The sequence below is a fragment of the Microtus oregoni genome, unplaced genomic scaffold (assembly GCF_018167655.1).
Source record: "Microtus oregoni isolate MIOR12 unplaced genomic scaffold, Mior012 000083F_ref0000379, whole genome shotgun sequence".
Classification (NCBI taxonomy): Eukaryota; Metazoa; Chordata; class Mammalia; order Rodentia; family Cricetidae; genus Microtus; species Microtus oregoni.
The window spans coordinates 907,881-922,649 of NW_024544543.1; the positions used below are offsets into that span (position 1 = coordinate 907,881).

General features: G+C 47.1%; 1 protein-coding gene across 37 annotated transcripts in view; it reads right to left on the bottom strand.

Moving 5' to 3' along the window:
* Nucleotides 1-14,335, bottom strand: part of LOC121441900 (CUGBP Elav-like family member 4) — a 278,628-nt gene extending 264,293 nt beyond the window's left edge. For 8 of the 37 annotated variants that reach the window (XM_041643282.1, XM_041643295.1, XM_041643292.1 and 5 more), the window contains exon 1: nucleotides 13,769-14,331. In XM_041643282.1, the coding sequence (XP_041499216.1) occupies nucleotides 13,769-14,054 (286 nt within the window). In that variant the 5' untranslated portion in view covers nucleotides 14,055-14,331. Of the gene's footprint in view, nucleotides 1-13,768 lie in introns of all 37 variants that reach the window. The other 29 variants (XM_041643281.1, XM_041643291.1, XM_041643280.1 and 26 more) reach the window with 7 other exon arrangements.
* Between the last annotated feature and the right edge of the window lie 434 nt (nucleotides 14,336-14,769).

Sequence of the window (14,769 nt, forward strand, 5' to 3'; positions counted from 1 at the left end):
CAGGAAAAGAAGGTTAGTTTGGGTTGGTGCCCATTGCTGGAGGGCCCTAGCTTCTGGTTTGGGAGCCTGGGGCTTGGGGCTTGGAAAAATGGGTGGGACCCATGTGGAGGGGTCAGAGGGACCAGGAACTGGGAAAGTGCTGGGTAAACATGATTGGTAACTTCTGTATCTCCGCAGGGAGCTGAAAGCCCCCAGTATACTTGCGATCTTGGATTTAAGACTAGCCCAGAAGTTTTAGGAGACGCCCAGTTCTGATCTCTGCTGAAAAGTCCTGGGAGTCAAACACAAGGATCAAGGTCTGCAGGAAGGGGTTTCTCTCCTCTAAAAAGACGAATCTGAAGGTTCTCATCTCACCTCTCCCCGTTCTGAGCTGTTTTCTCTCCCTGAGATGGGAAAGGCCCCTCACCACTGCCTGGGGGCCCTGGCATCCCCGCGCAAACAATCTGCTCGCCTTTAGAGCAGCACGCCCTGGCACCTGTGAGGATTCTTTTTAACTGCAAGACCAGTGTCACCCCGGGAAACTGTCCCCTGGCTTAATTCTTGCTGCCTGGCTGCTGTCCAGCCCTTCCTGCATCAGGGAATGCTCAGAGAGGAAGGGTGGGGAGTGCAGGAAGATTCTAGTCCCAGAACCCTCCCTGTGTGACTGAAAAAGTCGTCCTTTGTGGGCAATCTAGGTGCCTGAGTCGGTTATGGGGAGCATGAACACAGTTTAAATATTCCATGAGTAATTTCTGAGCCCAAGCAGGGTGCAGTGGGGACGGCTGAAGGACATGCAGCCCCAGAGCAGGTGAAGACTGAGGACAATCCCGCAGGCTCTCTGTGTGTGTCGCTGATTTCCCTGAAGACCCTGGACCCCACCCACCTGTCCTTGGCCCCATCTTCCTGAGCCAGGCTGATGACGGGTCCAGATTTATCCACAACGAGAAATTCCTTTGTCCATCACTCTGAGAACGAGACTTCATTGTAGTGGGACAAGAAAAAAAAAAAAAAAAAAAACCCAGAACGGAACAGGACAGAATGCCCTGACCTGTCGGCTTTGCAGCTTCCTGCTCTGCCTTTTTGCCGTTAGCTACTTTGAGAATTTTGCTGTTTCCTCTAGACCTGGGGATCTGGTACCATCACCATATCCCTACCCGAGGTTTCACATTGAGGGGTTTCTTATCCAAGGCATTTTCTTTGGGAGGCTTTATGTTTGTGGGGTTACCATTTTTATACCCGTAGTTATTAATATGGTGGTGAGCATGGGTTCCCACCTCTGAGATCAGGTCGCCACAGTCAGAGAACTGTCTTCAAGTGGACCTGTGCCTCCCCCAGAATGGGTTCTGTCCTCCCATCAGACTCAGGGACTTCCCTGTGGTGTATCAGGCATCTCCACAGGCATCCCCCTCCCCCTTTTTGCAGAAGCCATCTGTCTGTGTATGTGGTGGAGTTGTGGAGGTGAGTGTGTGGGGAGGGTCAGGACACCTGAGGGAAGTTGTAGTTGCATCTGTGACACTCCTGCTCTCCGCTGACCTAGGGACCGCTCTCTTCCTGGTTATCTGGTCTTTGCTGTGACCAGACCTCCTAAATCACTGGCTCAGCTGAGACAAGGTCAGAACAATAGAAGTTAATTTTTGGCAGAGAAACTTGAGAAACTACCACAGAAACAAGCCAAGGCCAGAGAGGAAGCATGAGGACAGGGTGCAGGGTGTCACTCCCGTAGGAGAGGTAGTCTGGCTCCATTCCTGCGGGTCTAGTCTGTACGCTTGGTCCACTGAGGGTCCCTGGAGTGGCAGGGTATAAGGCTGGCCAGCCCTTTGGAAGATAGTCCCTGCCCAGGGTACAGTATTACGCATCCATCCATCCATGCATCCATCCATGCATCCATCCATCCTGTAGTTACAGCTCAGCCTAAGACACACATCTTTCCCTAATGGAGACACAATCCTTCACCTGCTGCTCCTTTTCCCTCCCTGAGGGGCCAGCTCAGTTGCCCTGGTCTAGTTCACCCCTCCCCCCATCCCTTATTCCAGCGTATTTTCAAGCTTGCCCAATAGGATTTCTGTGGAATTGGCTATAAAGTAAATTAAATGGCTAGCTTCTTGCAGCAGCAAGGGCAACAGTACTGAGCGATTCTTGCTTTTTCACTAGAAGGGTTATTAGTTTTTTTAAATCAGAAAAGAAACTAAAGCCTTGACCACAAGCCAGAAACAGATCTCTAGCCCTGTGTCTCTGCAGCTCCAGTGAGCCAGACTTCCGGTGCTGCTTGGAATCTGGTGGCTGGTGGGTATGTAAATCAGTCCCTAACCCATCCTGCCTGGATTCAGATTTGACCGCAAGATGTGCTGGGCTGGTGCGAGCCTCTGCTAGGCTGTTTGGACTTTCCTTTGCAGAAGTCCTGGATGGTGATGCAAGTTTGAAGTCAAACCATGTCAGGCCCTAAATACAGACAAGATTTTGGTTCTTCCTCCAACAAAAGGAAACTTCTCATCACATGGAATTAAGAATCAATACAGTACCAAAACGGACGATCACTGTTTAGTTTTGAAACAAAACAAAGCTCATATAAGTTGAGAAATGATAATACTTTCTGAACTTTCTGGTTATTATGTGTGTCCTTGTTTGGTTGATTTCTCAGGCTCAGACGTCACTTGCCTAGAGAGAAAAGTGGCCCTGGATCCTGATCATTTACTCCCACAGGGTTAGGCAGGCCCTGGGTGACTGCCGGCACTGTGGAAGGTCGCTCAATTGTGAGGGGCCATCGGAGGTGTGTGAGTTCTTTTTCTCACCATCAGAGGGCAGGCGACAGCCAGAGGAGATAGGACCTCTTTCACAGTTGGGGCACTCCGCCCCACTCTCCCGAAAAAGGGGCTAAAGCCGAGGTCAGGCTTTGATGTTTGCTGCCTTCCTCTCTGAAGTTACCGGCACCTTAGACTTGTGGCTGAGGAGGGGACAGAGGCATGTCTGCAGGGGGACTAAACTCGGGCACCAGTACTCACCTTTCCCTCTCAACTTTTGAGACCACTTTGGGAGCCAGACTCAAGCGTAAAACCTGAGGGTGACCTAGCTGGAAGGCTGGCTGGCAGTGCTGTGGCGGGAACTGTAGTAGTTAGTAAGGGCACAGAGCCCCACTGCTGAATGGGATGTAGAACAACATGCCACGTGGTGGCTTCCTATGTGTGGGGAGCAAATACGCTGGGGATCTGATGGGACCTGTCTGCTGGAACCCTAGCAGAAATACCTTCCTCCAGAGACACCTCTCTCCCCATTCAAACAGAGAAAGCTATATCTTACCCTCCTATGCAGTCTAAGGCAGGCCCCTGCTACTTGCCCAGGACCTCTCTCGGTTATCTCTATTCTGCCTCAGGACTGGGTGTGAAGGCAGGCTCCCTCGGAGCATTCTTGTAGTCTTTTGGGTTTGGGCTGGTGGAGCAACGCTGGGGGTTCTTTCCTCTCTTTCCTGTGAACACTTCCAGACCGTCCAAGGACTACCAGGATGAGCCAGGATGTCTTTGGGAAGAAGAAGGAAAAGTTTGGGCAAACCCCAAAGGAACACTAAGGTTAAAGAAGCCTGACCTTTTCTTTCGTCTCTTGATGAAAGTAGAGGTGAGCCTCGGTGGGAGCTAGCTTTCCAGATTCCAACATTCTTATCTCACCATGATCAATGCATACAGGAAACTCTGAGCCTCTGCTTCCAAGAATGCACCTGGGAGACTGATCTAAACAAACGCTTTTCCTCCAGGACCCCTCTAAGCTGTGATGTGCACCCTTGCAACTCCAGGGCCCAGTTCTCTACTCTGTCAGTGGGGCACACTGCTCCAACTCTCTCTTCTTCCTTGGAGATAGACCTCTTCTCACACATAAGCAGAGGGAACAAGGGTGCTCTTCCTGCCTCATCCGGTGAGACCAAGCCAAGCCAAGTATTGACTTGATATAAAGATATGGATATGTTGGATGGATAAAGGTTAGGAGATCTAATTTCTTTCTTTTCCTGTCCAGAGGACACTTCTCCTCCACCTCGCCCTGCTGGAAAGCAGAGGGCATAAGGGGGAGTGCTTTTATCAGTTACACAGGAATGCCTCCATCCCCTCTGGGCTCATCTCAGGAGTTTATGAAGCCCCTGGGAGCAAGGTCTCCTCTCCCAACATCGTCACCTCCCTGGATATTCTTAGAACCAGTCAATATGATTAATTTTACATGGGAGTAATTTCCTGCCATTGTTGTGGAGCCCTCCTGTCCTCCCCCATCAGCAGCAGCATGATACTGTTTCTGGTTATATTGGTCAACCAAGATATTGATATTATTTGTCCACACAACTGAATCACTCTGGGCTGCCTGTCACATTTCTTTAAAAGGTATTGATAAGCCCATTACAGGAAGGGCATATACACTCTTCAGTGTGTGCGTTCTATTTCAAGCACCTGTGAGAATCCACCTACATTGGTTAGATGCCGAGGAAAGGATGGATGCAATTTGCAGGAAGACATCTGTGTACATATGCTTGAGATGCGTGCGTGTGTGTTGAACACCAGCCCTTTTAGAGCTGATCAAATAGTCAATTAGAACATTATAGGGAGGTAGCAGAATCAGAGAGTCCCTACAAATACACTGTGATGTCGTGTTTGATCTTGCATGCCTCTTGTCTCCCAGGACTTGTGAGAGAAGGTTTGACTTTATAAGGATATTACTAGGTTGATGCTTCATTCTCTTAATTTACCTGTCAGGTGAGAGCTAGTATTCACTGCAACTGCATGACCAGAATCAACCAGAGAAAGTTACATCAAAGGCCATTCTACAGGCTGGACTTGAGCAGCATGCTTCCTCCCTGACTTGGTTTCTTATAGTTTTGGTTGTGAGCCTAGCCTTTAACGGCAGAGCCATCTCCAGCCCCTGACTTGGTTTCTTTATCTGTGAACAGACAACAATAATTCATCTGGCTCTACTTTCTTAAGGCCAGGACTCAGCACGGGCTCTCAATCCTCTGCTCTGATTCTCCGGTCAGAAGAATGCTTGGCAGACCAGCAGACCTTGCTGATTCTGTTCTGTGGTCCAGCCTTCTGCCTTATGGAAGGGAATGGGTGCTGGAGCTCTGTGTTGCAGGCATGCTTTGGGTATGTGTGCATGTCTGTATACCCAGGTGCCCAGACCTGACACTTAAGTGTCTCTGGACCTACCTGCATTGATAGGGAGGTGTCAGAGATCATGTCTTTGCCAGCTAGCTCTACAGTGTTCACATCCAAAAATGCTCCCTTGTAGGGGTGTCCCCTCACTTGTCCCTGTGCAAAGAAGCTGGTTAGTTTGAGAGATCCTCTGGATCTTCAGATCCAGCATATGAATAAACCAGACATGGATTAATTAGGTGTGACTGCATCATTAAATTAGAATAATGAACAAACAGACACGTATGGCGTTCAAATCTGCCTAGAACGACTCCAAGGGCTGATTTCAACTAAGTCACCTGTCAGTTAGTAGGTCTGAGGGATACTGAAGTGAAGTTTCTGTTATGTTCTGAGCAGCGGTTCCTCCAGGAACCCTCCACCCTGTGTTAGGGCTGTCCTTCACTGGGAACCCAGCCTCCACAACTGGACCCAAACAACACGGTTCGATACAGCATCATCTATGCATGCTTCGGCTGTGCACATTTCTCCATGTGAAATACGGCAGAGGCTCAGGTGCTCAAGAGATGGGAGGGAGAAGTTAAGAGGTGTGGGCAGAAGATGGGAAAGGTATTGATCTCATAATATTTATATGCTGGTGTACCATGGCTGTACATGGACTTACACACACACCCTCCTCCAACAGCTCTGTTTCCACGAGTTCTATTTTTCTCCCACATACTCTCCACATAGATTTATAGGTGAAATGAATCTTAGTTGTGTAATTTTAGAAACAACTGTGAAAATACAACCCTAAGTCCTCAACCAGCATCACCAATCATATTTTCTATCCTAGGACACACAACTGTGTGGAAGAACTGCTTGTTTTTTCTTTTTATAATAAAGAGGAGGAAACGAGAGAGAGAGAGAGTCAGAGAGAGAGAGAGTCAGAGAGAGAGAGAGACAGAGAGAGAGAGGGAGAGAGAGAGAGGAGGAAGAGAAGGAGGAGGAGCAGCAGCAGCTTGCTGGCCTCATTAGCAGGTGGTAGGGCAGTCTAATACATGGGGGTGGTGGTTGTGAGATCTGTTAAGTGTGCAGAAACCTTTGATTCTGTGGCCTTTCTTAACAAAGGTGATAATTAATTAAAGCAGGGTGTACTGCAATAAAGTAACATCGCAGTTGGTTTGTGCAGGGTTGTCCAGAACCAGCCTTCCAAAGTTGCTCTCAATTAAACCCTTGTTGCAAGCCAGCTCATTATCAGTTTTTTTTTCATCCTGAGTTTGATCACTATATTTGGTACTCACAGAACTAGGACTATGTCTTTCTTCATGAGAGCACCCATTTATTTATTCTTGCAGACACCACATAGGATCTGCTCTTGAGATGAGCTGCTGGGAATCGCCGTTTTAGAGCCTCAATCAGCTCATGTTGGAGAGGAGATACAACAGGGATAAGAGAAGGCAAATTCAGATCAAGTGGAAGGGGAGAAACCCTGTGAATGCATAATCCTGAAAGCATCTACTCGTGAAGGACTCAGAAACCAGAGGGATTTCCAAGTTGATAGACTTGCTGTAAAAGCCTCCTCCATTTCCACTCAGCAAGCTCCTAGTGGCCCCAGATGGGTACAGTGCCATAGCCACAGCCCTGCTACAGTTGCCTACAAGAACACCAGGTGGGAATTCTATGGGCAACAACCCTGGTTTCTGAGTCAATCAAGAGTAGATGAGAACTTTGGCTGCCTCTGTGATTGTCTTTCTGTCCTAGAACTTTTAGCTCCATCTTTGTGTGGTCAATAGGAGTATTTGCTCCTTCTTCAGGTCCCATTTTGGGTTGGGTAGTCTTCCTTAGTAGCAAGGATGAAGAAACGAGGGAGAGAAAAGGTGATGGACAATGAATGGTCTACCGTTGGGTCAGGAGGAAAGGGCGGTTGTTGGTCCAGTCTCAGGAGAGATTGGACAGGACAGATTGCTTTCTACCATTCTTGGAGAGAACATGCATTTAAAAGACTTGAAAATAAAAGAAGTAATAGGGAGAGGGGATGTGCTTCCTTGTTATAAAGAGCTCAGAAGGAGGGCAATTGGGCGTCTGCCACGCCCTGCTTGCATTTAGAGAGAATACATCCCAGAGCTCAGAGTGCCTGTTGGGACCAACTGAACTTGTCAAGGTGTGTGTGTGTGTGTGTGTGTGTGTGTGTGTGTGTGTGTGTAACTCATGAAAAAAGTAGGCAGGGATGTCAGGGGCAGTGTGTGGGGTAGGGAAGCCGTGGGTGGGAGCTCGGTCCTGCAGAGAGCTGGGTTCTGTGGCTGGCTTTTCAGATCCCAGATGGAAGGTCGTTTCTAAAATGAGTCAATGAGCAAACAGAAGCAGGCCAGACTTCAAAGAGTGATGGGTGAGGGACAAGGATGGGATTCTCTCCCAAACCTGGACTTCTGAGTGGAAAAACCATCCAGATGAAAAGAAGCACACCTCCACACTGCAACCCGAGTGCTGACAAATTCAAGCCATGAGCTCTGAGGGGGAAGATGGATATAACAAGGAGGGCAGCCCTTCTCTCCAGCTCTCTTCTTCTTCTCCATTGTCCATATCCTGATATTGTATATAGCCCTGCGTGGTGAGATTTTTCTTCACGTCATCTCTATGCCACTTGTCTCTGCCACTCTTTCCTAAGCATACATGTTTCTCTGTGTACAGCACGTGCGCACACACACACACACACACACACACACACACACACACACACCAGCTACACAGGCCACAACGTCTTCCTGCATCCCACCCTCTGGTACTCAGATGCACACTGTCTTTCACATCCCCTGGCTCTTGCATGTCACATGGGATTCCCTTTCAAACTCAGAAGTCACTTCGATCTCAACCACTGTCAAACAGTACACCCAGCTTCCACCTCGCGTTTTGACCCTACAGTGCTGCTTTTTGAAAATTTCTGCTTGCAGTGTTGGATCTTGGTCACTGTTATATTTCCTTTACTCTATAGCCACCCCTACCAAAACCCTGCTCAGCTGAGATCATTCTTGGTCAGACTGGAAAATGGCTCTCTTCCAGGGACATGGAAGTTGTGAGCTTTGAAGCGTTTCTTCTAAATCGGTCTCAGACAAAGTTGGAACCAGTTATTTTCTTAACTGATGAGGTGGGGGTCTTTGCTGTCTTCTTGGGCATTCCCTCCCATCCTGGTTTATCTTCTAGAATGATGAGAGTGGTGATACTAAGAATAGTAATGGTGATGTGATATCAGATATGCCCCTGGAATCAGCTCTTATAAAAATAAACTCTGAGAACTTCTCAGTGACTGTCCATGAGTTGCAACCTTAGAATGCATTTTTCTAATTGCTTTCAAGCAATGACTTCATTAAAAATAATCTTTGGTTTTACTTTGTTTTGTGATTGAGAGGTCACAGACCCAGGGAACATGGAAGAGGGAGTGGAGGGAACTTCAAGGGGTTCTTTCAATACAGCCGGGAATTACCATTCCAGACTGGGCTGGGGGCACGTGTGTCTCTCTGCTGAACTGCAATTAAATCTAGGCCAGCCCTGCTTTCCATATATGTCAAATGCAGTTAACAGTTCTTATACATGGATGAACATTTGGACACATGTGCATGCTAATTTGCCTATGTGTGCCGATTCACAGAACATCCGTTTTAAAGATAAACAAAATTATGCTCAAAAGAATAAATAATCTCTTAAATAAACAAACCATCCCATTATTTATTTTATTGTTTTCAAATAGGACAAACTGATATCTGGAATGTGGAGATCTTTAAATGGTTAATGTTGCTTTGACATGCTTTAGTCTCCAAATGATTTCTACTGATCTTTTGTGTATGTGTGTATGTGTGTGTGTGGGGGGGGGTACTTTAGAGTATTTTTTCCTTGTTTTCTTATTCTAGCTATCCAATTTTTCCTATCGCTGACGAGGTCAACCTTTCTTTTAGCAGTTATAAATATGTAACCAGTCATTCAGCCAGTCTATTTTTTTTTCCCCTGGACAAAACTGACTTTTTATTTTTCAAAGTAATTTTTAAAAAGTTCATCTTCATTGAGTTGACACACATGCTGATACTCAGTTTTGCTCTCTTAGATTCATTTGAAAATGGAAGCCAGATAGTGCCTCACAGATTTAATTCACCTATAAGCACAGCAATAGGAAAAAAAATCCATTTTGGTTAAAATCAAGGGGTGGACATTTGACGTTCCAAAAAGCAGTTGTGTCTTCAAACTAGAACATGAGATGTGATTTTATGAAGATAGTTATAGATTGCCAAAACATAACCATAACCTCCATCTTTCTTCTCCCTCCCACTTCCGTACCAAATCAAGGGACTTCAGATGTTTCCTACCTAGATGCAGCTAAAAGAAAAGGTAGTGCAATTGATAGGATATATTAAAATGTTGTTTCCCCCCGAAGCCGAATACACAGAGGATTTGTTACTCAGTCCCCACCCTTCTTCTTCATGGAGTGTGATAGTCCAGAGGCTGCTGCCCCTGCAGCAATAGCTCCTGAGTGTGAAGCCCCCTACTCTAATGAATATCAGGATATTACTAGAGTAGATTTTTGACCATTCAGTCGCTAAAAATCTCCATGCAGAGTAGCTTCCCACCAAATAATAAGAGGATGCTGATGGAGACCTAGCTGTTTAGATTAAAATGCATTGTAGGCTCCCAGAACAAGCGTACATCAGTGGTAAAGGCAGTCTAAATCTTTGGGGACAATCCTATGTTTAGATTACATTAATTCATAAATATTATACTAAATACCACTTAAATTGGACTTAAATGACTTCAGAGATAATGCATTATAATATGGCTATCCAGAGAGCGCTAGTTTTTATGTATCCAAGTAACTCAGTCTTGGCTGCCTCCTATTTGCTAGACAGGACCAAAGTTATGAATGGATTTCTGGTGTATTCATGTGTGAAGTAGTGGTGTGTGTGTGTGTGTATGTGTGTGTGTGTGCATGCGAGTGTATACAAGCATGGATATGCGTGTATATTTATGTACTTTCAATCATCGTTTCTGTTCTCCAGGAAACAAAAAGAAGTAAAAGAAAAATGAGAAAGGAAAGAAGTAGACTAGTGGGTGACCTATTCCCTTTTCCAGGGAAGAAAAATTCTACAAAACAGGGTGAAATTGGCCCTCAGCTCATTTCTGCTGCTATCCCGGGAATTGGCTTCTCTCTTGTTTGATCAATACTACAATGTCTTTCTCTTTGGAGTCTGAAAAAACAATCTTTCCAAAAGTGCTTCGAATTGGGGAGAAGAGAAGGTTCTAGTTAGCTGGAGTTGGCATTACAGTGGGCTTTCTTCTGTGCGTATTGTTTCTTTGATTTTGATTTGGCCTTTTCCCCCCCCTTTTTCTCTCTGCCTAGCACACAGACCCCTTCCCACCAATTGCTTGCTGGTCTCTAGGGGGTAAATTTACCTTTAGAGTAATTATCCCACTCCGCAGCTGCTATTTGCTGCTTCCCAGTCCAACAGCCTTTTCTGGATGGGGGAGGTTGGGATGATCCACACCACCCACCCACTCCCTCCTCCACAGACTCCCAATTCGACTGGAGTAATTGCCTTTTAAGGTGCACTCTACGCATGGCAGGTATTCCATTAACCCTTGGAACTCCTCCCTTTTATAGTCACCTGAAATGGCAGGTGGCCAAGGAATAGATACCCACCTGAAACCTCATGCATATCATTTAGATTTTTACTAATTTTTAGGAACCGATATTGTACACATTCACCCACACTGGAGGACAGTGTCTTGTTAGGTCTCTCAATTATATCCCAGTGTAATTCGTTAGAAGTTAAACACTCAGATGCCCTGAAACCAGGCTTAACAAAGGCATGGTTCCATCCCTAGCCTCACACTGTCAGTTTAGAGACTAGGAAGATATAGAAGCCAGGTGCAGCTTTCATTCTTAAAGTCTCATCATGCTTTTTTAGTTAGGAGCAATTAATCACCAATGGCAAGCAAGCAATTTTTTTTTAGGTGGCTAGAGGCTTATTTTATCAGGGTTAGCTAATAAATCAGACAGCATCAGTGAAGTAGGAGTTCAAACTCTACTAGGACTGAATAAACCAGCTCTTAGAAATGCTTGAATTTATTCAGCTCTATGAGAGCATCTCAATACTGTCCAGGATGTGGTGGACCAACCCTGACTCTTAAAATTCAGAAGGATAGAGAAGCAGGAACTTTCTTAAGGGAAAATATATGCCTAAATAATAAATGACAAGGGGGCAACAATGAGGCACCCAGTATGCCAGAGCCAGCAGTCCTGCCTGTCACAGACTGAGCCAGTTTACAAGAAGAATTATTTGGGAAATGAAGTTTTACCTTTCTTAGGAATCCTTGATAAACTGCACATTGTACATTAGTGTGTGTGTGTGTGTGAGAGAGAGAGAGAGAGAGAGAGAGAGAGAGAGAGAGAGAGAGAAGAGTATGTGGTGTATGTGTGTGTGTGTATTCACATGTGTACCAAACCTTCTGTAGCTTCCTGAAGAAAATAATAGAAATTCTTTATTTCAATATGAGAGAGTTCGAATTACATTAGGAACAAAGTGGTGGTATCAGCAAGGGATTATTGAGAAGGAAACATGGAATATGTTAGAGTTTATCTGCACTGGAAATAGAGAAGTGATAAGGTGATCCAATACAGAGCCCACAGAACATTCAGCTCCCCACAACTGTCTTTTGCCTCTAGTGGGTTCTAATCTTTTAAAACTTTGAAATCTTAAATTACTACAGGAACCGATTGTTAAGATGGGCAGCTTCCCTCCTCCATGCTGTTAAAATTCTATTATTACTATTTTTAAAGCTGAGGACCTATTAGAATGACAAAGGTTTATACAAACCTTGATTAGCTTCTAGGGAGCTTGATTGGAAAGGAGAAAAAAGTACAAAGACATGGTTGCCTCCAGAGGGAGGGGAAAAGAAAGTATTTTCCAAAATATTATTTTGAAGCCTGTCTCCCCCTTCTTCCCCTCAATCTCTTCTCTGAACAGACATTTTCTCCATATTGGATAAAGGTTGTTTTCTCTCTCCATGACAGCCCCCACCCTCACCCCACCCCAACAAATCTAGTATATTTCCATTCTGCTGTGCTTCCCCCCCCCCTGCTATTCAACATGCCATTAACTTTAAGATTTACTCCTCAGCAGGCAAGCTGGAAGACGCTAAAGCCAATAAAAACTGCTCTCTGGGACTCCAACTAGGAAGACTTTGGAGCTCTGTTTAGTATTCGCATGAAGGGAGGGCTGGGGAATGAGGGTGGCAGTGGTAGTGAAAACCCTCTGCTGCTCAGAGAACCGCTCAGCTCTGCGCTCTGCACCTAATGTGCCGGAGGAGCAGCTCTGTTCACAGCCCATTTCTGGCCAAAGACAAGGCTGCTCTCTGTGTGGGGGTGGGTGTACGTGTGTGTTTTCATCTTCAAAACCACCAGCTCTAACACAGCATCTTCCGTGGCTCTCCACACTGCTGTTTATTAAAACCGAACGTCCATACATCCCTACAACTTCCTTAGCCCCGTACTCCTTCCCTGCCTGGCCATCAATCTCTCTCAGAAAGCATTTAACTTGCCCACACAGCTCCAGCACCGATTAATCCCTGGTGCACATCCTATACATTACTGTTAGGGAGCGGAGCACTGGGCTAATTTCGTCACCCACCAGCCACCCACACACATTCTACAACTGAACTCGTTTGGGGCTCTGCCTTTAAGATAATAAAACAAGGAGAAAACAGGCAGGCTGCAGACAATCCCATGACCACTTTCCTAAAAAGTTGTTAGGTTTTAATTCTTTGATTATTTTGTCCCTACCTTCCCCAGGCACTCACAAGCAGTGTTTGCTTCTAGGGGGAAATAATACACTATGAAGCTCCCTGTATGGTGAGTTTGGGATAAATTATGGTTTACCTTTAAATATGCATTTCTTGTATGCATATATTCTTCCCCAAATCTCAGCCTCACTGGGGAAGGGGATTGTTCAGGCTTCCTCGACCCCTCACTCCACCCAAGGGACAGCTCTCTCCTTGCTCATTCTTGTCTTGGGTTTTTTTTTTTTTTATTACTCCTTCCAAATATCCAAAACAGCTCCTTCTTGCCAGTCACACTACAACCAGACTACTGAGGCACACATCTCGCTAGGGAGAGTTTACTGTTAAATTGATAGCAAAATAAAAATATCTCTGCGAATTTGTTAGCTCTTTCCCTTTTAGACGGCCACACTCTTGTTCTGACCCAAACAGAAGAGGAGGGCAATTCCTGTAGTGTTTTCAGCACCACGGCGATGGACAGCACCCCAGATCCTGGGCCAGCTGAGCGCCCGCTAGTCAGCTCAATTTTCTGGGTTTGCCCCGAGCAGCTGTCCCTATCCCAATCTTTCAAGTCTCTCGATCCAAAAGCCCCAGCCCCACTTGCCCCCATCCCTTCTTATTCCCATCTCCAGTCCCCACTGCCCTCTCTTAAGCACCGCTTCCATCGGCTGCTCGCCCTAAACCCAGCCTTGTCCCGGCGAACATCTCCCCACACACCCCAGCTCGGTCTCCGCTGCCGGAGCGCCTCCCTCCTCGGCGCCCGCCCGCGGCTCGCTTTCGCCCAGTCTCCCGCTTGCCAGTCTCTGGCCGGCCAGTTTGCTGCCCGCCCGCTCCTGCTCCCCGGCAAAGTTGGGAGGGAAAGGTGCTCTCACCTTTGTGCATGCCTGTGAACCTGTCCTTCAGAACCGTAAGCTCGTAGATCTTGCCGAACTCCTCGAAGAGGGGCTTGAGGTCCTTCTCATCCAGGTTTCGGGGGATCTGCCCAATGAACAGCTTGATGGCATCGTGGTCCTTCATGGGAATGGTCGACGGGTTCCCCGGGCTGTGGCTTAATCCGTTCATATGCCCGGCGCTGCCCGGGCTGCTGCCGAGCCCGTTGGTACTGAGGCTCGCGTTGTCAGCCTGTCCGTTTGCTAACGTGGCCATCTTTATATACATAGAGAAAAATCTTTCCTTTTATTCTTTCTCGCTCGCACTCTCTCGCTCCTCTCTCTCACTAGCTCGCTCGCGCTCACACACGCACACGCACACACACACACACACACGCACACACACACGCACACACACTCACACACACACGCGCGCACACACACACATACACACCATACACACACACGCACACACACACACGCACGCACACACACACACACACACACACACGCACACTCGGGTTCTCTCCCACTCGGTTTCCTACACCTCACTCTGCTCTCGGCTCTCGTTCTATGCTCTCTCTCCTCTCCTCTCTTCTCTTGCTCTCTCTCTCTCTCTCTCTCTCTCTCTCTCCCTCTCCCTCTCCCTCTCCCTCTCCCTCTCCCTCTTCCTCTCTCTCGGTCTGATGTGATTTTTTTCTTCTTCTTTTTTTCTTTTTTCTTTTTTTTACATTGAACAGACAGGATCTCTGTCCTTTCGGTTTAAACAGGCTGGACCGGTTCAAGTTCCCTGCCAGACCAGGGGTGGGGGTGGCGAGGGCGCGCGGTAGGAGGAGGGGAGAGCGGGGGCCGAGAGTGGGCGCGCTGGGGGGCGCACGGAGGCAGGCGGCGGCCGGGGGCAGGGCGGCCGGGGCGGCGCCGGCCTCGCGCGCCTCCCCCGTCGGCAGCCCCGCGGAGCGGCGGTGGTACAGTCCGAGACGTCCCCCGGCTATAAATAGCGCCAG